We start from the raw sequence: 24,901 nt of genomic DNA on the forward strand, positions 1-24,901 counted from the left end.
TAAATTACAAATCTCTGGCACTTTTTTGACACCAGTTGATTTGAAAGAGAATTTTTTTTCCCGCTGGAGTTGCCCTTTAAGCTTGCATGTTTATCCAATCTGAGAAGAGTACAGTGGCCAAAACCAACAGATATTGAATATGTATGACCAGTATTAAAGGATGAAATATGTACATTGAAAGGACAAATCCAATAGGAGTGCTTGTGGATGCAGAAACATGCAGGGGGAATTTATGAACCTAGGTTTGTGCAAAAATGTACATAGTTTTTAAAAAGCAGTTTCACTCCAAGGTGCACAGGCAGCCACAGATGCATCTAATTCATGTGGAGGCCTGAGCAGAGGCCTGACCCTAATGGTGGTTTTACACGGAACGATTTATCGTTCGAATTTGCACGATAACGGTCGAATTCGAACCATAATCGTACATGTAAACGCAGCGAACGATCAAGCAACGAACGAGAAATCGTTCATTTTGATCTTTCAACAACTTCTCAAATCGTCGTTGATCGTTCGCAAAAAATTCGCAGATCGTTCCATGTAAACAGTCTTTCAACGATTTCACCTATGTATGAGATAGGCTTAAGCGATTGCAAAACGATCGCAAAACGATTTTTCCGTATGATGTATCGTTCCGTGTAAACACTGATCGTTATGAAAAAAAACATCGTTGATTCTAAATCGTTAATCGTGCGATCGGGTGCATTATCGCTCCGTGTAAAAGTACCATTAAACTAGCTAAAGACCAGCATGTAAAATTTTTTTTTTTTTTTAGTAAATCTGGGCCTTAGTGTAGAGGCCTTTGGAATCTAAATTCCACAATGAATATGGTAGGTATATGCCATTAATCCAGTGTATTTTATTTTAGGCTAAAAGCTAAAATACATCAATAGTACAGAACATAACATGCTTACAGCAAATTGACTTTCTGCATTCACTTTAAGGAAACTGATTGAAACAATCAGCATATAGCAATGAAGGATAATGTGTACCTGTAAAGAGTAGGAATGGCTTATCATAACAGGATGACAATGTCTAATGTGAACATTGGAGGGATTTGTCAGCTAGTCAACAGAGAATATCAAGAATACGCTTCTTACATATTTCTTCTTGTAGAATTTCACGTTTCTGCTTCTGCACACGGAGCTCCTGCTCCAAGTCCTCCAGCTGACTGCTCTTGGTAGTAATCTTTTGGTTGAGCTCCTTGACCAAACGTTCGTAGTCAGCTATCTCCATGTCCATCAGTGTGCTCTTCTGGGCATCCTGAATGAGACAGTAACAATCAAGTAACCACAGTACATATAATATTATACAATTACAACAGTGTAATAAGAATAGTATAAACTTACGAATGAGATTGGGCTAAATACAAAAGAGTAACAACTTCTCTTCCCCATTTTGCCCATTTTTTTTTTTACTTTCTCATTTATGGCTTTACATTTCCTTTAAAGTTAGCTTATAGTCTTCCCAAAATTAGTAGCCCTTACATGTATCACAGAACATAACATTATAACCCGTTTAGAATTGTAAATCATTAAAATAAGTTATATTTGCAATATGATATAATATATTCTTAATCTGTGATTAAACTCTCCTAAAACATAATTTTGAGTAAAAATAAAACAAGAAAAGTTGTTGTTTTTTTTAAAGTACATATTTTGCAAAAGTGGATTGTGAATAATGTTCATTATTTGGAAAGTGGTAATCAAATATGGTATTCTTTATGGTGTGTGCATTGCCATTAAATTTTCTATTGACTTTAAAGGGGTTATCCAGCGCTACAAAAACATGGCCACTTTCCCCCTACTGTTGTCTCCAGATTGGGTGGGGTTTTAAAACTCAGTTCCATTGAAGTAAATGGAGCTTAATTGCAAACTGCACCTGAACTGGAGACAACAGTAGGGGGAAAGTGGCCATGTTTTTGTAGCGCTGGATATCCCCTTTAATAGAGAGCAATATTAAATTGAAAACACAACCATATTTTAAAATTATTTTACGTTGTGTGTAAAACTAGCCTAAGGGGTTATAGGGGCATTTCCATCTCAACTAACATTGTTAGATTTGTAGGGATCATCAAGTTAAATACATTTATTTAGCAAATGATCATCCTTCATTTTATATGACAACAAGCTGTCAATAAGGGAAGTAAAAAAGCAGCATATCAGGACAAGGGGGCCATTTTGTAAAATTAGTGTAATTGCAAAAATATATAAAGTGTAATTGTTTTTATAAAAAATGTCAGAGAGATGTTAAAAGTTTTGATCGACAAGTGGGAAGAGGACTGTACTGGCTGCTACATGTCAGTGAAAATAATCAGGATTTCCATAGGGATCTGACTCATTATGTGACAGACAGCCGGGAGAGGACCGCAGTGAGCACAGTCTTCTCCGGGCTCCTTCTTATGATCTGTCAAGGTCTGAACACTGAAACAAAGATCGATCAAAGCTTTTGACACGTCTCTCTGACATGGCCAATATTTTTTTTTTTTTAAATAACGAAAGTGACTATTTAACTTCACATGTCCTACAAGTTTACTGTATCTATTTTATTACTATAATTTGAGAAGTGTCCTCTTTACGTGATGCACAAAATGCTCAGGTAGGCCTTATAAACACTTGCCATGTTTCATTACAGTGCCGCAAATATTCTAACAGTTTCCCCGCTGCCAGCAGCATATTGACAGATGATGCCGGGAACTTGATGTCAGACCTGCCATGGACAGCACGTCCGCGAAACATGAAACTTATGTATAAGGCCTTAAGCAGTTAACATATATTTACAAAATAGGCCTATCTATATCCAAACTTTAGAATAGCGTCATACTTCGCGAAAAATGGGCAGCAATTACAGTTCCACCTAAGTGGATAACATTCTGGGGGAAAAAATCTGGGGGGAAAAAAGTGCGCTCAAAAAGTAAACACAGTGCAACATTGGATGCAAACTATAAAAGCTATATTTAAAGGGGAAAAAAGGCAGAAGTGTTACTCCAAGCAACCAACTGCAACCCAAGCATCATTTCACCAGTATAGTTAGAAGCTGGAGGACGTTACTACCACTTCTAACTTAGAAAGTTTGAAATGTTTTACCTTTCTGACAAGTTCCAAGTTTTGTGTGACTAGCTGCAGCTGTTTTTTCTCTTTCTGAAGCTGCGCTTGAAGCTCTTCAATCTGCTTCAGGGCACAGTTTTGCTCCTGAAATGAAACAAATGACATATATTCCTAATCATTGCCTTATAATAATGAGGATCTGTCAAGTGGAGATAGGGGGGTCAGGCATGATAAAAAAATTACTGCCCAACCCCTTTGTTCTCTGAGAGATAAGCTTAACCTTCCCATTCCCATATTCCCCAGGTAACAGAACCAGCGGATTAGCAGTCAAGTGAGCAAGACTTTAACCCATTGCCTCTTCAGCCTGTTTTGGCCTTAATGCCCGGGGCTTATCAGTCTCTCTTTATGTAGTGATAACTCTGCGATGCTTTTAACTATCGCGCTTATTCTGAGATTGTTTTTTCGTGACATATTGCTCTTTATGTTTGTAGTAGACTTTGGTTGATACACTCGGTAGTTTTTTGTATTAAACACATGCTGCTGACATGACAGAGACTTGGTTAATTTTGGGGCTTTTTTTATATCAGGGTTTTTTTTAGCCATTATACCATGTCACAGAGGCTTTCCGGAGCCAAAATATTTGTGTAACACAAGTTGATGTTTCCATCGGTACCATTCTGGGGGACATGTGGCACCCTGATCATTTTTTTATTACATTTTTTATGAGGTGGTATGAATAAAAAACACAATTTAGCAGCTGTTTTTCACCATTTTTTTTGTACGCCGTTTACTAGACATCACATATGACATGTTATCGTTATTCGTCAGGTCGGTACGATTACAGCGATATCCATGTTATATAGCTTTCGTTATAGTTTATGGCATTTATACTATAAAAACTGTGTTTTGCATATTGTAAGGGCAGTAATATTTTTATTTTTTCGCTAATGGAGTTATGTGAGGGCTTTTTTTTGCAGCATAAGCTGACGTTTTTAGTGGTACACCTTTTGGGTACATGTGACGTTTTTATAGCTTTTATCTATATTTTTTAGGGGGTGGGATTAACAAAAAATTGTCATTTTGATTAGTTTATTTTTTTTTTGCAGCGTTAATCAGGCTGGATGATTAATGTAAAAGGTTAATAGACGGGGTCATTACGGACGTGGCGATACTAAATATGTGTATCTTATTTATAGGGGATCATTTCTAAAGGGGGATGGGGAATGTGTATATTAATTTATTTATATTTAATTAAGTAATTAATTAAATCAATTTAACATTATTTATTTATGTATTTGTGTGTGGTGTGTTTGAACTTTTACTTTTCAGGTCCATCTATAATACATTACAGCACTATGATCAGTGCTGTAATGTATTATAGAATGAATGCGCGGTCAAAACCTGACAGCCCATTCATTCGATCGGGTCCCTGTCTCAGTGCAGGGGCCTGATTGTAGTAATCCATAGCAGCCCAGACGCATTGGGCAGCGTCTGGGTTGCTATGGTAACCCCCGAAGCTGCGCGGCTCCAGGGGGGGTCGAAGGGAGCGGATCTCCCTCTGGCTGCCCCATAGACACTGCAGCCGGCTGGACCGCGGTGCCTATGGTGTTAACTGCCCAGGGGGGGGGAGCATGGCTCCTCTCCGGGCAGGAGCAGCGGTAGGAACTACCTGCTTCACGTTACGTTTCCCAAGCGTAATTTTATGGCAAGGGGTTAAACATGTCGAAAGAATCTGCAATTGGCTGCACTTCTTTCTGTATAAGAAAAGATGTGTGGCTAATGGCTGATTAAAGAAAAAGGCAGCCCGGGCCACACGATTTCCAAGCTGTGTAATAGACTCTGCAAGCACTCACTGATTTATCAAATTGGCACTTGCTTAAACAGCAGAAAAGACTATGTAACCTTTATCTGACTAGCCGCTAAAGGGTAGAATATCTCTATGGGTGCCTTCACACACACCAGATCCGCAGCAGATTTGATGGTGCTAGCTACCCTAAGACAATTTAGAAAGTTGCTTCATTAAAAAAAAAAAAAAAAAGCACTGCAAAGGTGTCCATGGCCTTTAAAGAATGAGACTGCACAAATATTTTCTTTCTAAGCCCTTTAAAAAAATTATGCAAGCACCCAAGAAATTATTCATACATTTATGCACCAATGAAAATTTAGACTATAGACCTTGGATAATATATCACTAAATTTCTACTGTGCATTACATTTACCTTCACTTTCTGTTCTTTTATTAACTTTTCAGCTTCCAAATCTTTCTCTAAAGCAGCTTTAGCTTTCTGAGATTCTAGTATCTGTGCTTCAAGTAACTTGTTGTTGGACTGCAAAGTTTCTAAACGGGTGACCAGGTCTTCATGGAGAGAGCTTATTTTTTCTTGCTGAAATACAATGGCAATTTGTGTAATTTACATGTATTGTACAAGTATGAGCTGGTGTACAAGTCAGTAAGGGGGCAAAGGCAGATCACATGCCCCGGATTTATGTAGAAGTGCGTATCTGGTGGAGGATTACAATCCTCCTGTAGAAGTGTGTATCTAGCTGATTTCAATGAGCCACATAAACAATCTAAGGAACGTTCGGGCGGCCCCTCCAGCTGCTCCCCACTCACTGTTTGTGTGTTTACAATAGCACAGTGCAGCGAGTGGGGAACAGGGGGGGAATGACCGCTGACCTGACAGGTTGTAGCTCGCTTCAGTAAGATATTGCTTTGTGTAAAAGGGGCTTTAGACTAAAGTTTACATTCGGGTGACATGCACATCCTTCTTCAGTGTTAGGCTGGTAATGCAGTACTGAAGATACATTTTTCAGTCTCTGGAAACTCTGGCTTGACACAGCATTCCTGTCCAAGCATAAGGTGGAGTGCCTAGTTTGCACTATTCTCCAGTATTAGACTGGAAGTGATGTTTAGCATTTAATCTTATGCTGCTGACAAAAATACCTTTCATATACAAACCGGCTCCATGAAACACTGATTTACAGTCTTCTTCTCCATTTAGTAACAAGGCATAAAATTATTCCTATCATATACTTGCATCCTCTTACCCTTTTTATTGTTAAACAGACTACAAGATCAGCCACTTCTAATGCAGAACCCAAGGCTTAGACACTCGTCTAGACTGCCAAATTACACAAGATCAGGCTGTTCTGTCCTCAGGCCTGCCTGCCTGAACTGCTTCCAAGTTACTGCAGTCCATTAGCACAGTAAGAAGACAGCTATAGGTAAATGCTTTCTCGGATATACTTAGTGATCACAGGATCATTACTATGTGCAGGGCAGTGTGGTTTCTACAATATTCTGTATTAATGCAACAAAGTTATAATATTGAATCTCTTCACACTTGTCTCATGCCTTCTGTGTTTAGTGAAATCACAACTACAAACGCAGACTGACCCATAAACGTTAAAGGGTCTCAATCAGGGTCCTATATGACAATGGAAAACCAAGGTGCAAGTGGGAACTGTTATCACCACTAGTAGAGTAGACAAGGGATTTACCTCTAGAGTGGCCGTTCTCAGTTGACGTGAAAGCTCTTCCACCTGGTGCTCTGCTGATCTGACTTTCTCCTTCTCCAATTCCAGCAGCTCCACTTGTTTGTCATACTCTACCAACAAATTCTACAAGAATATATGCAACAATTAACACTTGCAAAGAAGGGATGAAACCACTGGAATAACAAATGGATATGGAAAGGTTATTCCATTGTGGAGGCCAGGATCACAGCTTTAACTAGTTTTTTTGTAATATGGTCTTCATAATGTAGGAACACCCCTTAAAGTGTACCTGTCGTTATAACTTTCAAGATCTAAACCAAAAGAAAATGTGATATAAAGCAAGTTTGCAACTTACATTCATTTTTTTTTTGTTATCATGGAGAACACGGCACTTTCTGTTTTCTGACTTTTTTTTTTCTCAAAGAGTCAAAAAAACAGAGAGTCCTGTGTTTTCCAGGTCATCTAAGCACTCACAGAGAAGGTAGTCATGTGTTTGATGGACACATAGAGCCGTGACTCTCTGTACCAGTGTTTAGTCTGTTTTTTTACAACCAGCACAAGTCAAAAAATCTGCCTTCAGGAGACTGGACAAAGTTCAGCTTTGTTTTACAGCATGATAACAACAAAAATAATGAATGTATATGGCAAACTTGCTTTATTTCACATCTACTGTTGATTTAGATTTTAAAGGTTAAAACGACAGGAAAACTTTAACATAAGAGTACACACACCAAGCATTTTACCAGTAAAACGTCACAAATTTATATTTCCTAAATGTAAAAGATTACTAATGTATAAGTGTTGTACCTGATAACTTTCTGCACCTTGAACAACATCCTTCACGGAAGAGGTTATTTGCTGTTTTTCCGCTCTTACTCGCTCTAATTCTTCCTTTACTAAATGGACCTTAATTCGGCATAAAGCATAATGGTAGATTAACAAAAGATCAAAGTAGCATATTTGCCAGCACGCTATACCCTTGATGTCATATGATGTGGATCTTCTGTTAAAGAGGGCTTACATAGAGATCCAAAGGGTCAGTGGTTCTTAAAGTTTAGTTGTCATTTCACTAAACTTTTCAAATGGCTTTGCGAAATGTCTGACATTTCGGTGCGGTCCATATGCTCAAACCTCACCAATTGCTAAAACGAACAAGAGAATGCTGTCTCTCCTCACACACTGAAGATGGGCACTAAAGAAAATCTGAGAGTCCATCTTCAGCAAGTGGGGAGAGACCCCATTCATTTTAGGGATTGGTTGAATTCTCAGCAGCTGAACCCCTGTCAATCAAAAATGGAGATGTTAAAGGTTTTGTGAAATGAAAAGTATACTTCAAAGCCATCAAGCTGCCATTGATCGTTTTCTTTAATGCTCAGAAGAGCTTAACGTCTGAAATCTGGATGACCCCACTGTGAAACTCATAGTTCTCCTGTGTGAGAACAAAAGATCAATTCATGATCGGTGGTCACAAACTGGCCAGCTCAGTGTCACAAGATCTTGCCTGTAATTACAGATAGAGGAAAAAGTCAGGCAACTGACCTGAAGAGGGCAGCATTACCCACTTATTCACACAATAAACAATGATAGACACAATCATAATTACATCTTAGTTACAAGAGATGTTTAAATTGTTGGAGGTAAAAGAATTGGGTGTGACTATAGAAAAAGTGTTACAGAAATATATGGGAAGTCATAGTGGTATTGGTACATCTGCGAGTAAGAACATCTGACAGTGGCTATAAAAGTTACCTCTTTTTTATAAGCATCTAGCTCCTTCTTTGCTTTAATGGCCACCGCTTTAATCTTATTACACTTATCTTCTTTATCTTTAGATTCATGCTCTAGTTTCTCTAGATTTAAAAAAAAAAAAAAAAAAAAAAAAAGGAAAAAAAGATTGTTAAAAAGTGATTGAAAGAATGTGACAAAAAATAAGTTTTAAGTTAGAAGTCCGGCGAAAATTTTTATTAAAGTATTGTATTGCCCCCCAAAAGTTACACAAATCACCAATATACACTTATTACAGGAATACTTACAAATTGCTTTTTTCCCTGCACTTACTACTACATCAAGGCTTCACTTCCTGGATAAAAATGGTGATGACACGACCTGACTCCCAGAGCTGAGGGACACAAGGCACTTAAGGGACACTGAGCATCCCCCTACCATCATCCTCTCCAGCAGCCACAGTCCGCACAGCTCTGGGAGTCGGGTCGTGACATCACCATGTTATCCAGGAAGGGACATCACCATGTTATCCAGGAAGTGAAGCCTTGATGCAGTAGTAAGTGCAGGGAAAAAAGCACTTTATAAGCATTTCCCGTAATAAGTGTATATTGGTAATTTGTATAATGTGTGTGTGGGGGGGGGCAATACAATACTTTTATAAAAAATTTTGACGGACTTCTACTTTAAGCCAACTTCTCATCCCAACATGTTACTAATATACATCATCAATATGGATTTAAATGATAAATACAAATATGGGTATAAGACGAATAGAATTATAAGTGGTTATACTTTGTAAAATGTTCTAATGAATTTGTCAGATGTAATTCACGTTCCAAACTACTGACACTGCTAATAGCTCGTAGGGCAAGGAGGCACATGGTCGCTTTCATATATGAAGCTGTGCTTCTATTAAAAAAAATGCTTTTACTCTCTGGTGTGAAGTGTCCTGTTCTGGCCATACAAACTTCTATTTAACTGTAAATCAAGCAGTGATAGCGATGGGAGAAGAACCAAGGAGGCGTTACAGTCCTCAGCACTTTACAAGTTATGGAAGCACAGAAGGGGTTATGAAGGGTACTGCTAACTAACAGAGTCAGCAGTTTGGAGTGAAAATCACAGCTGACAGATTTACCTTATATAAAAAGCAGTAATATTTAGCAGTTATATTTAACAAGAAAAAATAAAGTATCCTATGCTTACTAAGTAAGGGCTTCCTAAAAGGATTATTTATTGTAGACAAATATTACCCATGTCCCCTATTTCCTGCTTGGGACTTACCCCCTTGGAGCCAACATGGAAAGCTGTTCAATATAAATGGCTTCCAATCTAAACGTAAATCTCCATATATACCTACATTTCCTCTGCCATGGCCACTGCCTGGGAAAGGTCTGGCTGGCCGCACCTTACCCCAGCAAAACAATTATCCCTGTAGCCTTAAAGTGACACTGTCACCCCCTTTGTGCATTCTGACATCTCTACACAGGTGCAAAGGGTAAATTTAGCGTTTTTCATACCTTATTTCATATCATACGTCATGGTGTTTGTTCAAGTAAAAAGTGTCCTTTTATCAACTGCAGATTGTATTAAGTGGGTGTGGCCTCACGGCATTAGTGCCACTTAGCCCCGCCCACAACTGCACCGTTGGTCCCGCCCTCTTGGCGCCCATTGGTTGGCTGACGTAAAGGGGGTGGGGTCTAGACCTTTCAGCCAACCTGTTCCAATGGCCGGCAAGGGGGCGGGGCCAACTGTGGTGTTGTGGGTGGGGCTAAGTGGCGCTAATGCCGTGAGGTCCCGCCCACTTAACACAATCTGCAGTTGATAAAAGATGACTTTACTTGAACAAGCACCATAAACGTATGATATAAAATAAGGTATGAAAACCGCTAAATTTACCCTTTACATCTGTGAAGAGATGTCAGACTGCAAAAAGGAGGTGACAGTGTCACTTTAAAGTGTTCCTTTAAAGGGGGACCCCAACAATGGGAATTTTTCACAACATAAGCAATTTCTTAAACAGCAACTTCAAAAACAGCTATTCTTAAATTTACTCATTTTATTTACTCAAATGGTGTCTCACAGCACAATCTTCTGTTAACCTGTATCATTTATTTGTAGGATTAGTGCTCCTTGAAATGGCAGGAAGCCCTGCAACTGGCTACTTTCTATTTTAGATGATTGACCAGAGCCACTGGAAATCAATGGGTTCAGAGCATGGTCACATTAACATGTGTAAATAATAAAAAGGCAAATTTCACTCAGCATGATAATATATCATTAGTAAATTTCTGTACCTATTTTATTTTGAAGCTCTTCTATAAGAGATTTCTGTTGAAGATCCAATGATTCTGAAAGCACTTCCTAGGAGAAGATGAAAAAATTGTTTTTTAAGAGGTTGAGACAGGTGTTAAAATGAATGTAAATGTAAATGTGCAGCTTTTAAACACATAAAACCTTAAGATGCATTACCACCTAGACCGTGAAACACAGAGAAACATTACATCTCAAGCTTTTAATAGCCAGGAACGCATTAAGTATTCACATTCCCATAAGTGGTAATAAATCTGCCCTCGTAATAACTTGTAAAGCAACAAAGGTCAGAATTGTAGAAACCCCATATTCCAAGTGTAGCTTCACTTCTCTAGGTAGTGTATGCATTCTTAGGGCCAGTTCAAACAGAGCAAAAGCGGCAGAATTTCGTGGCAGAACTTTCCGACGCAGAATTCAGCCTGCCTCAGTCTCACAGTGTGTGTCTATGGGAGGGTTTGTGCGCCTCCACTCTCAGCTCAAAGAATTGACATGTCAATTCTGTGAGTGGAGAATGACGGAATCACGGATCCACATATATGAACAGATGAACTGGCAGCATTCTCAGCTATAATGAAGTTTATTTCATTCCAATGTGTTTGGCTTCACTATACCTGCTCGTGAAAGTGCTGCCCGTTCATCTGTATCTATCTATCGATATTCCTACTGATGTGCTAACTAACAAAAAATAGCAGAATTACTGTCTTATTCCATTCCATCTCAAGAAATAAAATGAACAAAAGTATAATTGCCATAAATTATAAAACTTATTTTGTTTGTTTTTGCCAGACGAGCCCTCTATATGGCTATGGCAAAAAAAAAAAATGCAGGCCCCTGAAAGGTGGGTGATTAAAAAAATATTTATAATATATGTTGCCATCTAAACCAGCTAAAGCACCAAAAGGGTTAAAATGCATTCCAGTGTATAAGAAAAAAAAATTAGGATACAGTATGTCTGCAGAATCATAAAATCAATTTTCACGTCTGCTTTATTAAAGGGAACCTAGCACACTGAACAAGCAATCTGATCTGCAGGCAGCATGGTATACAGCAGGAATAACTGAGTATATTTATATACAGTAAAATGAAGTTAGGTGAGCATCAATCCGCACAGTTTTTCCTGCCCTATAACAAACTCAGTAAACTGAACTACATTTTCATGGTGACACATTCCCTTTATCCTTTACTGAACAAATGACATAGGTTGGAAGTATGTTATAGGTTAGAGTGCCTTCACACTACGGAATTCTCGCGGATAACATTCCACAGATTCCGCCGCTCACCCCCGCTTGATTCTCTGCCTGTCCCATAGACTCCATTCTATGTGCTGGCAGATTCTGCCATCCGCCCAAAGAATTGACAGACCGGACATAGCAGACTGACGTGTTTCAATCATCATGTGGTCTTAGTGATAATCATGACTAAGATCACGTGATGATCGAAACGTGTAAGTCTGCTATGTCTGGTCTATAATGTATGTGAAGCTGTAATAAAGAGAAGAAGATGGATTTTATCCCAAGTCTGCTGGCTTCTCTTCCATGTATCGTTTGGTGAAAGCTTGCACGGCCGTGCACTGAGACGAATGAGGTGAATGAATGGAGGTGTGGTGAGGTGAATGGATGGAGGTGTGGTGAGCTGAATCTTTTTCACATTTATTGTCAGTTTTTATAGGTTTTCATACTCACAGCGGAAATTTCATCCTGCTGAGAGTATGTAAACACCGGACCCCCTAACCCGCCACGACCCAGTGAAAACTTGCCCAGTCTGCTCTCCGTCTTGCTTCTGGGGCTCCCAGCTCCCTGATGTCCCACTCAGCCAATCAGTGGCTGTGGTGGGACAGCACACTGATTGGCTGAGCGAGAAGTCAAGAAGACGGAAGCAGGCTGGAGCATGGACCAGGCCGCAGCGGGTTAAGAGGGATGGTGTTTACATACTCGCAGAGTATGTAAACCTATTGAAACGGACAGTAAGAAACCCGGAGCGGATTTTGCTGCAAACTTGCAGCGTGAAATCCGCTGCTATTCCGCTATGTGTGAGCCAACCCTTAAAGTGTGTCTTCATTATCGAGATTTGCTGTGGAAAATATTGTAAAACTGCTTCACAAGCAATTCCCTAATGTAGAATTACATTATCCGATTTCATTCCATTAGCAACTAAAGTGAGATTCACTGCTAGAAGTCTGCTTGCGGCCTTCAGCAGCATAAAACACTAATGTACTATGCTGGTTTCTTCACAGGCCACAAGCTGAAAGGGGGCTGCAGAAAGTGTAAATCGAATCTGTCACCCCCTGAAGCTTACCGAGCTAGCAGTGTCACTAGATAGATATTAACAGCATTCAGAACAGACATTTATTTCCTGTGTCTGCATTTTTATTTTCACATAAAAACACCTTTATTTAGTCAGTGAATAGTGTCAAGGAGGCGGGGCCTACTATTCCCTGGGCCCTAGCACTGCTATGCCTCACTGTGTTGTATGCACAGTGCGCTCACTGATTATACAAAGAAGTGGCCATAGTGGTGAGTGCCCTCGTATATATATCTCTTGATAGATGTCACAAACTACTAGAAATCTACTAGTGAGCACTCCGTATCCCTATACAATATATGCTGTCCCCCAATATATATCCACAGTGTTCAGTAGTGCCAATCCCTGTTTCTTTCCATGAACAATAAATGGAGAGATGGCCTCATATGCTTGGTGCACTCTGTACATTCAGGGGGCTTTTCACTTTAATTCTACAGATCAGTGGGCTTCACAGCAGTCAGAACTCCACTGATCAGCATTTTATCCCCTTAAGACCAGCTTGTAAAATGCTCATCTGGGTCATTCTACCTTATTTTATCAAATATTGACGCAAATACACAGAAACATAGTTAGCAGGAAAAGACCACCTGGGCCATCTAGCGTGCCTAAGCAGTAATAGCAGTAATGTAGATGCTGCACACAATGCTTTCAGAAGGTGTGGAACTCAGTTCCAAATGCATCTAAGAGCCCTTTTACACAGGTCGATTATCAGCAACGAGCACTGCTAGAAACGCTCACTCAGCTGATAAATGGCAGAAGTGTTAGTGATCAGCCAAGTAGCATGAAAATGCCCGCTCATCAGCTAATCGCATATTTTAAGTGTCCCTTTACATGTTTGTGTGGCCCGGCTGCTCGATTAATTATATCATGTGAAGACACTGCTAGCGAGCACCAATCTCGCCGATTGGTGCTTGTTTGCGGCCGTGGACGTCTGAAGATCAGCACTGTAAGTAGGATTGTAGGACTGTAAGTGAATTGTTTACGTGACAAACATTCTGCTACAACCACAACAACATCCTAAAGATGTAGAAATGTCTAAGTTGTTTCCACACATGGAGTTGTCTTACCTCACTGCTAGTCACTTCTTGCGCCAGAGGGCGCTCTTTGTTTTCTTCCTTTAAACCCTCTTGTGCATGTGCCTGCTGAGTAGACTCTTTGTCAGTATGCGTTTCCTTGTGTACAGAACTTAACTCTGAAGTTAAACTTTCTATACGTGAAATTAAGTCCTCATTATCCAGTTTGGATTTTTCAAGCGCATGCTTCATTTCAAGGAGATCTCTTTGGAGTGCTTCTTTGTCTCTAAGCGTTTCCTCCATCTCTTCTTTCAATAGTACCTTTTCTTTAGAGTAGTCACTTAGCATAGCTCTTAGATCTGAGCACTGTATTTCATACTCTTCATGGAGCCTCTCGAGCTCAACAGATGTCTCCTCTTTCTGTAAGAGAATATCTGCCTTTTCCTTCTTAAGCTGAAGAACTGCTTTGTTAATATTTTCAAGCAGTGGAATAAGATCTTGGTCTCTGCCATCAATAGTCAGGATGTCCTGAAGAATATAAAGCTGTTGCTGAAACATCTCGATATGCTGCTCCTTACTCCTAAGAAGCCTAGTTACTTCATCCTTCTCTGCAGTTATCAGTTGCATTTCCTTTCTCAAGTCACCTAACTCCTCACAAGATGCAAGACACTGACTGTGTTCAGAAGTAAGTCTATCAAATTCTTTAGAAAGAACTGCCTTCTCTTCATTGAGTTTTAACATGTCATCTTGCCACCTTCTGGAGTCCCTCTCTATCGTCTCTTTATCGAGAATCAAGGTGTCTACTTGCTGCTGAAGATTTTTCATCTCCTCCAGACTCTGCCCGGCACTGCTCAATTTCTGAGTCAACTCCTCGATTGTGTGCTCCAACTGTGCAATAAGCTTGACATGACTTTCGACTTCCTGCTGGAAGCTCAAAGCCTTTGTCTGCTCACTCTTGAAGATTTCCTGAAGTTCAAGTAATTCTTTCTTTGCCTGCTCCATGCTAGAAGAGATCTCTGCGTTTTGCTTGGTTGTCTCCTCTATTTTCATTTGAACATCTTTTATCAGTTCTTCTTTCTCATGTAAAGTAGCTGTGACCTCATCATGTTTTTGTTGCCACCAAGTAATTTTGAGGTGGAGATCTTCATCTTCGTCATTTTGATGGGATGACAAGACAGATTCTTGAAGCTTCTGTGTCAGGTCGTCTACCGTTTTCTGTAGTTGTGCATTAAGCAAAGACAAGCTCTCGGCCTCTTGACGCAACGACTCCACGTTGACTTGCTCACTCTTGTACATTTCTTGCAGTTTCTGGATGTCTTCTTTAAGATAGGATAGCTCAGAGTTTTGTTTTGAATTTTCATCGACTCTGAGCTGGAGTTCTTTTATAAACTCCTCCTTTTGATGCAGAGATGCTATATTTTCTTCATTATTCTGCTGCAACTCTGTGATCTTAAGTTGAAGTTCTTCATATTCTGTTTCCTTTGATGACAGCGATTCACATTTACTCTGGAGCTGATTAACAGTTTCAAGAAGGTCATTTTTATCCTTGTATGCAGCTCTTAACTTCTGCTGAAGTTCATGGACATCTGAGGCCTGTTGGTTCTTCATAGTTTCAAACTCTCGGCTGATCTTCCCAGCAGAATCTTCAAGTTCTGCCTGAAGACTGACAAATGTTTCTCGCAAGTTCTCATAGCTGCTCACGGCATCCTCTTTTTCTTGATGGAGTTTTTCACACTGCTCTTTTAAAATCTGCATTTCATGGACAATAGACAAATTTTCATTCTCCAAACGTGATGATATTGCTTGTTTAAGCTCATACATTTCTTTCTTGTGCTGATCTCTTATGCTTTGAATATCTATGGCTTTTTGCTGGGCCAGCTGTTTATAGTCCATTTTAGTAGTCTCAAGCTCTGTCTTTAATTTCTCTATTAAACTATTATACTCCTCTATAGCAAGCTGAAGTTCATTTATCTTAAATTCTAACTCTTCTCGTTCATGGAAGTGTTCACTTTTTAAGTGCTGTACCTCCTTCTCCAGACTAATCTTTACATTGTTTATGTAGGTGAGTTCATCTGTTAAGAGGCTCTGTTGAGACTCCAATTCTTTCACAACAAATTTTAGATGCTGTACTTCATCATCGTCACTTTGAGAGGTGACATTTTGCTCACCGGATACATCACCATTATTCAGGCCTGATTTATTATCCTCCAGCAATGTTTTCTCTTTTTGAAGATATTGATTTATTGTGTCTTGCAATTCACTTTTCTCCCTCTCAGATTCCTTGGTGGAAGTTTCAAGTTCATGCATTAGGTTTGATACTTCGTCTTTGTGCAGAGCCTGCAACTCCAAGATTTTTGCATGAAGATCTTGGATCTCACAGAAGTACTGTTCTGAAGCAGCTTGAGCATCTTTAAGTCTGGTCATTCCATTAATCTTCTCTTCTGTAACAAGATCTACATCTTTCTGCAATTTAGATATCCTTTCCTCGTACTCTTGTCGCATATGTTGAAGCTCCTCTTCCAGCTTTTTTGTGTGCGCATCTTGTTGTTCTTGTTGGCTCAGTCTTTCCATAAACTCTTTCTGTTTCTTAAGTGCATCTTGTAGTTCCTTCTTTAAAATATCAACATCTTCTTTGTGATTGTTTTGGGACTGCAAGAGGTCATTCTTTAATACAGCTATTTCTTCTAACATATTGTTGTTTGACTGCTCCAGTTGATGTTGTAGCTCACTGGCTTTCTTGGAGACAGCCTATAAAACACAATTCCCAGCATAGTTCAATAGGTACCCTTAAAGACTTATTAGAAAATAAAAAATATAAAAACATTAAAAAAAAGCAAAGAGAAAAGACAGACTATCAGCTTACTGAGGGACCAGTTTACATGCTGCCCAGAAAAAATGCACTGACAAGGGAAGAGTGACCTGCTGGACAAAGAAAGAAAGAACCAGCTACAGAGACAGCAGCTTGTTGGGTTATGGTGATACTCCAGGTGCTGAAGGCTCAGCTTACATCTCTCAGTACTGCTCTATAACATCCACCATGTTGCTGCTTTGTATGGTTTGCTATAGAGATATAGTATAAGGGTGTATCATCTTCTTTTCTCTGTGTGCAATTTATGCACACAGCTAAGACAGCTAATCGGTGCAAGCATGTCAGTAAAATATGTTTTATCTGTGAAATGTCCTTGAAGACTGGCTGGATCTGTTATAGCCCATGCAGTGGTGTCGCTAGGCATTATCATTCAGGGCTCAAGTGTGTGATGGGGATTAAGATGGGGCCCAGTGTGTGTGTGTGTGTGTGTGTGTGGGTTGGGGTGGGGTGGGGGTAGTATGTGTGTGTTGTGTGTGAAGGAATGAGGGTCAGGTGGGGTAGTGTGTGTGTGTGTGTGTGTGTGTGTGTGGGTTGGGGTGGGGGTAGTATGTGTGTGTTGTGTGTGAAGGAATCAGGGTCAGGTGGGGTAGTGTGTGTGTGGGGATGGCGGTCAGGTTAATTGCAGGCAGGTGGGGAACTTTATTACTATGGGGGGTAACGCAGACACATTATTACTATATAGGGGGCACAGCAGAAGGTACATTATTACTATATAGGGGCACAGCAGAAGGGACATTACTATATAGGGGTCACAGAAGGAGACAATTTTACTATATGGGGGTAGAGCATACGCATCATTACTATATAGGGGCACAGTAGAGGGGGCATTAATACTTTATGGGGGCACATCAGTGGGAATTATTACTATATTTGGGCACAGCAGGCGATCCTACATACAGGGGGCAACACACTTACCTACCTACTCACTGACACCAAGCAGTGGAATTACTACAGTTTGGGGGCCTATAGGTGGGGAAAAGGGAAGGTGGTTGAAGTGTGGAGCCTAATATGTTTGGCAGGTTTTGAGGAGATGAATTGCAGCTGGAAGAAATCATCATGGTGGCCTGGGCTGGATGGAGAGGAAAAGGGAAAGAGAACATCTCAGATCAAAGAAGACGTCACCTGTGAGTCACTGAATGAGGTTTTTGCATTTTGTAGAATGTTATCTGGTATGAGTTCCTCAAAATAGAAAAGGTTGGGAAACTGGCCTAGAAGATAGGAGTTAGGGCAGACCTCCCAGAGGCTGTGTGTACAGGGGGAGCTGTAAAGGAGCTGGTGTGCACCATTACCGATGCCAGTGACCCTGACAGGAGCCCAGGGCGGGTGGCTGCCTGTGTCTGCTTATCCACATGTTATTATGAGTGGAGGCAATAGAGCTGGGCATATATAGCGGTCATTGGGGTCACTAGCTTCTGCACTGGGCTTCTTCGCTAACCGTGAAGGACGGCACTCAGAGGGCCCGTGCCCCGGATGTTTTAGGACCCTAGCAACGCCCTGAGCCCATGACATGTACTAAATATTGGCAGCATCTGTGGGACTGCATCTTGAACGTGGCTTAGGAAAGACCACTGTATGCTGAAAATATTGTCACCTTAGTTCCTTGTAACTTGAAGGAGCATAGGCTTTCTCTGCTCCTTAAAATAAATACATTTTTTAAAATAATGTTACCTCATATTCTTCTTTTGTTTTAATGAATTCTTTCTTCATAGAAACCAACTGTTGATGAGTCTCTGCTTTTTCGAGTAGAACGGCATCCAGTCTATCAGTAAGAGCCTAAAAGAAATATGGTAATACAGACGGATAAACAGATTAATTCTATGCGCAAACAATACGGATGTTAGACAACATACCTTGCCCAGGTATATATTTTTTTCCAAGATACTATCATAGGCTGAAGAAATAGAATAACATATGCACAGCCAATATAACAGCCGAGATGGGTGCACAGTCATATATTTATTTTGATATCTTCGGAAAATGGCCAGATGCAAATAAATTTATTCGCACATGGCCATTTTGCGAATAAATATTTGCATCTGGCCATTTTCCGCCCGCTGCGCAAGGGGGGGCGGGGAGGGGGTGTTTAGGAGGTGCGGACTCTGGGTCTGCTTAATTTATCATTTTTATCACTGGAAAATGATAAGAAAACCTACACCAGCTCTGAGCTGCCATAGGAATCCTCAGCGCACACACTGGTGCGCACAGGATTTATGTAGAGGCAGTGCGCTCTACATAAATCAGCGTACTGTTGGCGCTGCAGGGACATTTTTGGCTACCTGGCCTTGGTTTTTCCCTTGTCATTACATTGACTTATGTGAAATGGAGAGAAGAGTGCAGCTGCACCTCACACCTATGGCTGATACTAAAGCCGCTAAGCTACTTTAAAAACAAACACCAGGAATTTGGTATACAATTTGATCAAACCAATACGCCCCGTGTACCACGTGCAGGTATTACATTGACTTATGGTGGTTTTGGTGGTTTCCTTACAGGAGCCACCCCTAGGCTGGGTCCTTCCCGGAGGGATATCTGGCTAGTCCTGTGTTTCGAGACTCTTTGCTGAGGCTCCACAGGCTCTTCTTTTGCATATTCATGTTTCCCAGGGGGCAATGCACCTGCTACTTCACAACCTTGAGCGCTTTCACTAGCAGCAGGCAGTGTTGTCGTTTGGCTATCGTCAGCCTGGCGCAAAAAACGTCGGACTTAATAAATGTCCCCCTATGTGTGTACATAGCCTTACACTATATAGAAATTTCACTTTTTTTTTATTGAACTTGTGAAGTGCCTTTAAACAGGTGGTACCAGCATATTCCCAGCTGTCCTCCCCATGGGTTACAGCATAATAACTATGATGTATATAGCCAATAGCTATTCAAGACAGGATTGTGGCACCCATGGCTCATGCACTCTATAATATATATATTTTTTCTTTGACTGGGTAGATTAGTTACTATGCCATGCTGCCCAGCAAAACAAATGAAACCTGACAGAACAGAGGCAGCTGTAAATAGCTATAGCAGTACAAGTACAACATGTTATCGGAACACGATACAGTGAAACTATACCTGCACAACGTCATCTGCCCCTCCTGTAACTGGTTTGGATTTCAACTCTTCAACTTCTTTTTCTAACTCTGTAAATCAGAAACAGTGACATGGTGACATCGCAGGTCAAACAACTCAGATATAATCACTAAAAAAAAAACTAGAGAAATGCTCAGATGTTTCCCTAACTCCCACTCTTTAAAATGAAATCTAGTTGCACATGTGTGGCAATTTTTCCCCTGCAAATGGGGATATAGCCAACATCCCACTGCAATGGCCAAGATCCGGGGCAACTCCAATCCCAGCCAGTAAATCCCATAGATACTGAATTCAATGGAGACAGGCATATGAAGACAGTAAGATGGGGGATGGGGATGGGGCTCCATCTATCACTTTTCAGTACAATGAAGCACAGCAACACTGCTGGTTTTCAAACAAAGTCTTTCAGGCCTGCTATAGTTAGGGCCCTATTACACAGAGCAATAATCGGTGGGATCGGCGCGATTCGGATGATTATTGCTCCATGTAATAGAGAGAATGATCAGCCGATGAAACGATCATTGGCTGATCATTTCTTTAGGCCCCGACCTAAAATAATTGTCCGCCGACCACGAATCACTACGTGTTATAGCGTTGACAGCTGACAATTGACGATTCAACAAAACGTTTACATTACCTGTCCACGTTCCCGGTCTCTTCCTGAGCTCTGCTTCCTCCATGGTCTCACACGCTGCAGCTTCAGAGTGGCTCAGACAGGCCTCACTGAGGAGATCGGGAACGTGGACAGGTAATGTAAACGGTTTGGGCAAAGGCTGCACGGACATCGCTAATGATGTCTGTGTAGACCTTACTAAACAATTATCAGGCCATGTATTAGGCCCAATACACACATGAAAGTTTACTAATGACAGGCAATAATCCAGAAATGCTGCAAGCTGGAATGCCACCTTGCTCTCCTCACATCCCTTTTAGCTGACTGTCAATCTCAGGCAAGCAGGGATTGAGCAGGGGAACCAAGGAGGCATTCCAGCTCACCGCTTTGCAGAAGCTTGGAAAAGCCTCTTTGACACTTTGAACTGGAGAATAAAAACATTTTTCTGCTATGGAAGCACAGACACATATGAAAGGTACCATGTGTCTCCTTGGCCAAACAGAAACAGTGTCAGCAATTTAGAATGTGAAATACAGCTGACAAGGTTGACTTTAGGCAAATTGCTGAGAAGGTACAGTGGACAGGTGAAACAATAAACATTGCTGCAGGGCAAACTAAGCATTACATTGCGTCTACTGGTGTCAGATGACCGACCCTCTCATACACTTTGCTTTAAAAGAAACCTGTCAGGTAAGTTATGCTGGCCCTGCTGTGGACAGCATAACACAGGCACAATGGATTTCTCATTGGTTCTGAGAACCTACATCTGCAAACGGGCAGAACATGGCCAGAGGCCAGTGGCCCCCACCCATTATCAGTGCATATAAAGGAATCTGTCATCAGAGAAAGGGAGGGGGGAGTGGTGGCAACCGTGACCCCTTTTTGGTAGTGCCCTGCTTCTTTCAGTGTTGGGGGTCTGAACCTGCACTACGTCTTTGTGTAAGGGACAGACGGATGAAAACAGCGTGTCTTTCCATATGTTACGCTACCATCAGCAAAGGCAGCATAACTTAACCGAGAGGTTCATTTTAACCCTAGCAATTCCTTCCATACTGTTCTGTATGTAAGCCCAGCAGGTGAGAACAATTATAATTTCCTATTACAGCCTTGCAAATCAATCAGCAGACTATACTATTACCATCCATACCTGTACACCTTGATTTTACTTTCTGAATCAACATCATCTGCTTCTTTGCAAACTTGATGAGGTCATCTTTAGACAGGGAATCCAGCTGTAAAAAAAAAACCTTGTATAAAACATCTTTGTGGCGGTAAATATGTAACATATATCTCTTACCACAAAAAAAAATGAAAATAATTCACCTATGGTAATATGGAGAAAATGATCACAAAAATCATCTCATGTTTCTCTTCCAAAAATATATACTTTGTATTGTTGGGCTAAGACTGACATGGGAGAGCAGAATATTTTACATTTATAAGAGTTAACAAAGGTTTTTATGGTCTTCGCAAACAAAGTTAATTCTCTGAGTAATGAAGTTCCCCAGCGTACTTCCTGTATCAGTTTATCATGGTGAGCATTGAACAGGCCCACTGGGTACACTATGCAGGATATGTTTGCAAACTGATTCCTTCTATAGACCTGTGAGGTGCTGTGTATGCCGACTAACAACCCAAAGCACTATTCTCCTTTTTTAATCCATTAGTCCCAACATTTTCTTAGAGGAAGTAGTAAAAGAATGAGTCAGAGATAATAACACTAAATGAAGGTCACACATTCCAACAGCGCTCTCAGCCAGCCAGTTTCTTATAATAAATAAATATATATATATATATATATATATATATATATATACACACACACACATATTCATTTACCTTGGACTTCCCTGCTCCATTGGAAGCTGGTGATGAGACATCCTGCCCGGTGTCCTGAAAAAAACAATTATAGATTATATATCTTATATCAAGTCACTTCTACCCATATCAATAAACATTACAGAAAAATTTGCTAACATGTATTTTTTTATTCTTATAATGAAAGATGCTGTAAAGATCATTGAACAATCCTAATAATGATATTTGATTTAATTTACTTATATAGTTTTTCTGCTCTTATGAAGCACAGATTTCTGCAATATGGCTGGGATGTACCGTGCACACATGGAGGGCTGCACTCCACAATGTCCCGCATGCACAGAGAATCTATCACCCCTCTATACACCGTCCTTTTGATTGGCAGCAGCACTAGTTATAGACGGTGCTTAAAAGGTAGCCTACTAAAGTAATAAGGTTATAGTTTAGTTAGTTATGGTGTGAATGCATCTATAACACGGTGCCAGTGGTTTATTATGCACATAAAATATGCACTTTTAAAGGGAAACTATCAGCAGATATAGATACTTCTATATCCCCCTGTAGCACATAGGTGATGAGGGCAAGTTTCTCAACTATCTATGCTACCGTTTCCGTTATATTACGAGTTTAATCCCTATGCTAATAAGTCGCTTTGCTGCACTCGCCCCCATTGCCCTGCAACTACTCATTAGCACAGGGATTCAAGGATACTGTGCTGTGGATGAAGGTAAGAAACTTACCCTCATCCTCATCGACCCGTGCGCTATAGGGAAATGAGATTTATTCAGTAACGGGGTGTAGGATGTGAGCGCTCATCAGGGTGTATCACACATAATAAGCTTAGGTACACCACCTCAGTATTACAGCAATTAGATTTATTCAGTAACAGGGGGTTATAGGATATGCACTCTCATCAGAGTGTATCACACATAATAAGCTTAGATACATCATCTCAGTATTACAGCAATTAGATTTATTCAGTAACAGGGGGTGTAGGATGTGAGCTCTCATCAGAGTGTATCACACATAATAAGCTTAGATACACCACCTCGGTATTATAGCAATGAGATTTATTCAGTAACAGGGGGTGTAGGATGTGAGCGCTCATCAGGGTGTATCACACATGATAAGCTTAGATACACCACCTCGGTATTACAGCAATGAGATTTATTCAGTAACAGGGGGTGTAGGATGTGAGCGCTCATCAGGGTGTATCACACATAATAAGCTTAGATACATCACCTCGGTATTACAGCAATGAGATTTATTCAGAAACAGGGTGTAGGATGTGAGCGCTCATCACGGTGTATCACACATAATAAGCTTAGATACATCACCTCAGTATTATAACAATGAGATTTATTCAGTTGGGGGGGGGGATGTGAGCTCTCATCAGGGTGTATCACACATAATAAGCTTAGATACATCACCTCAGTATTATAACAATGAGATTTATTCAGTTGGGGGGGGGATGTGAGCTCTCATCAGAGAGTATCACACATGATAAGCTTAGATACACTAGCTCAGCACTTTAGTAATGCCACTCCTGATGAGAGATGAAGCAGTGATGGGTGCTCTCTTTAGAGAGTATCACACATCACAGCTTTAGATACACCAGCTCAGCATTACATGACGGACACGGAAGCCAGTGGCTGCTGCAGGAGGTAAGGTAACCCCGTGTACATAACACTCAGCTACACCCACCCGGGACCCAGCAGCAGCCCGCACACACATCTCACGGGGGCAGCGCAGCCCTCCAAGGGTCTCACCTCCATTTCCGCAATTCTTCTAACACTAGATCCGGTAGATGCTATTTCCAAGTGAATCACTAGATCCTGGTTAGGTGAAGGACCTTTGATGACGTCAGAATCATGTGATCGATCACATGGCTTGAAGGGGGCAGGCAGCGTAGTGTCAGCAAGAGGATGGGCAGAACAGGCTTTACACCTCCGCATCCCGGCCAGACAGGTTACCGTGTGCTGGGACCGTGTGCAGAACGGACTGTTCACATTCCTTCACACGTATACCGCGGCCTCAGCACACCTCTGTATTGGCAGGTGACATTTGGTCTGGTAAAAGCTTTTGGTGATAGAAAGCGTCACTAACCTTCCTGTGCTGTTCCTCATGTTATTCAGGGCTGAAGATGGATTCTTATTCACAGGACTTTCCTTTTTTTAGCCATTATTCTTACTGAAAAATAATAATAATAATAACCTCCCCATAAGTGAGGAGCCCTGAGGAGATGGAGATAAACATGGCCAAAAGGAGCCCATAGGTGGCATAAAGATGGGCATCAAAGTGAAAACACCAAATTCTGTTTTAATAAAATTGACTTTGGGGAACCCCCGCATCACACTGATAATACACAGAGAGGGACCCCGCATCACACTGATACTACACAGAGAGGGACCCCGCATCACACTGATACTACACAGAGAGGGACCCCGCATCACACTGATACTACACAGAGAGGGGCCCGTATCACACTGATACTACACAGAGAGGGGGGAGACCCCACATCACACTGATACTACACAGAGAGGGACCCCGCATCACACTGATAATATACAGAGAGGGGGGAGACCCCACATCACACTGATAATATACAGAGAAGGGGGACCCCGCAT

General features: G+C 40.9%; 1 protein-coding gene across 1 annotated transcript in view; it reads right to left on the minus strand.

Moving 5' to 3' along the window:
- Positions 1–24,131, minus strand: part of GCC2 (GRIP and coiled-coil domain containing 2) — a 43,945-nt gene extending 19,814 nt beyond the window's left edge. The window contains exons 1-13 of the mRNA XM_069970930.1: positions 24,044–24,131; positions 22,296–22,349; positions 21,604–21,688; positions 19,826–19,893; positions 18,429–18,533; positions 13,946–16,639; positions 10,562–10,628; positions 8,292–8,392; positions 7,350–7,448; positions 6,546–6,665; positions 5,264–5,428; positions 3,084–3,188; positions 1,098–1,260 (exon numbers count right to left, since the gene is read on the minus strand). Coding sequence (XP_069827031.1) covers positions 1,098–1,260; positions 3,084–3,188; positions 5,264–5,428; positions 6,546–6,665; positions 7,350–7,448; positions 8,292–8,392; positions 10,562–10,628; positions 13,946–16,639; positions 18,429–18,533; positions 19,826–19,893; positions 21,604–21,688; positions 22,296–22,349; positions 24,044–24,049 — 3,832 coding nt within the window. The 5' untranslated portion in view covers positions 24,050–24,131. The remainder of the gene's footprint in view (positions 1–1,097; positions 1,261–3,083; positions 3,189–5,263; positions 5,429–6,545; positions 6,666–7,349; positions 7,449–8,291; positions 8,393–10,561; positions 10,629–13,945; positions 16,640–18,428; positions 18,534–19,825; positions 19,894–21,603; positions 21,689–22,295; positions 22,350–24,043) is intronic.
- Positions 24,132–24,901: the final 770 nt, after the last annotated feature.

Source organism: Dendropsophus ebraccatus, chromosome 5 (genome assembly GCF_027789765.1).
Source record: "Dendropsophus ebraccatus isolate aDenEbr1 chromosome 5, aDenEbr1.pat, whole genome shotgun sequence".
Taxonomy (NCBI): domain Eukaryota; kingdom Metazoa; phylum Chordata; class Amphibia; order Anura; family Hylidae; genus Dendropsophus; species Dendropsophus ebraccatus.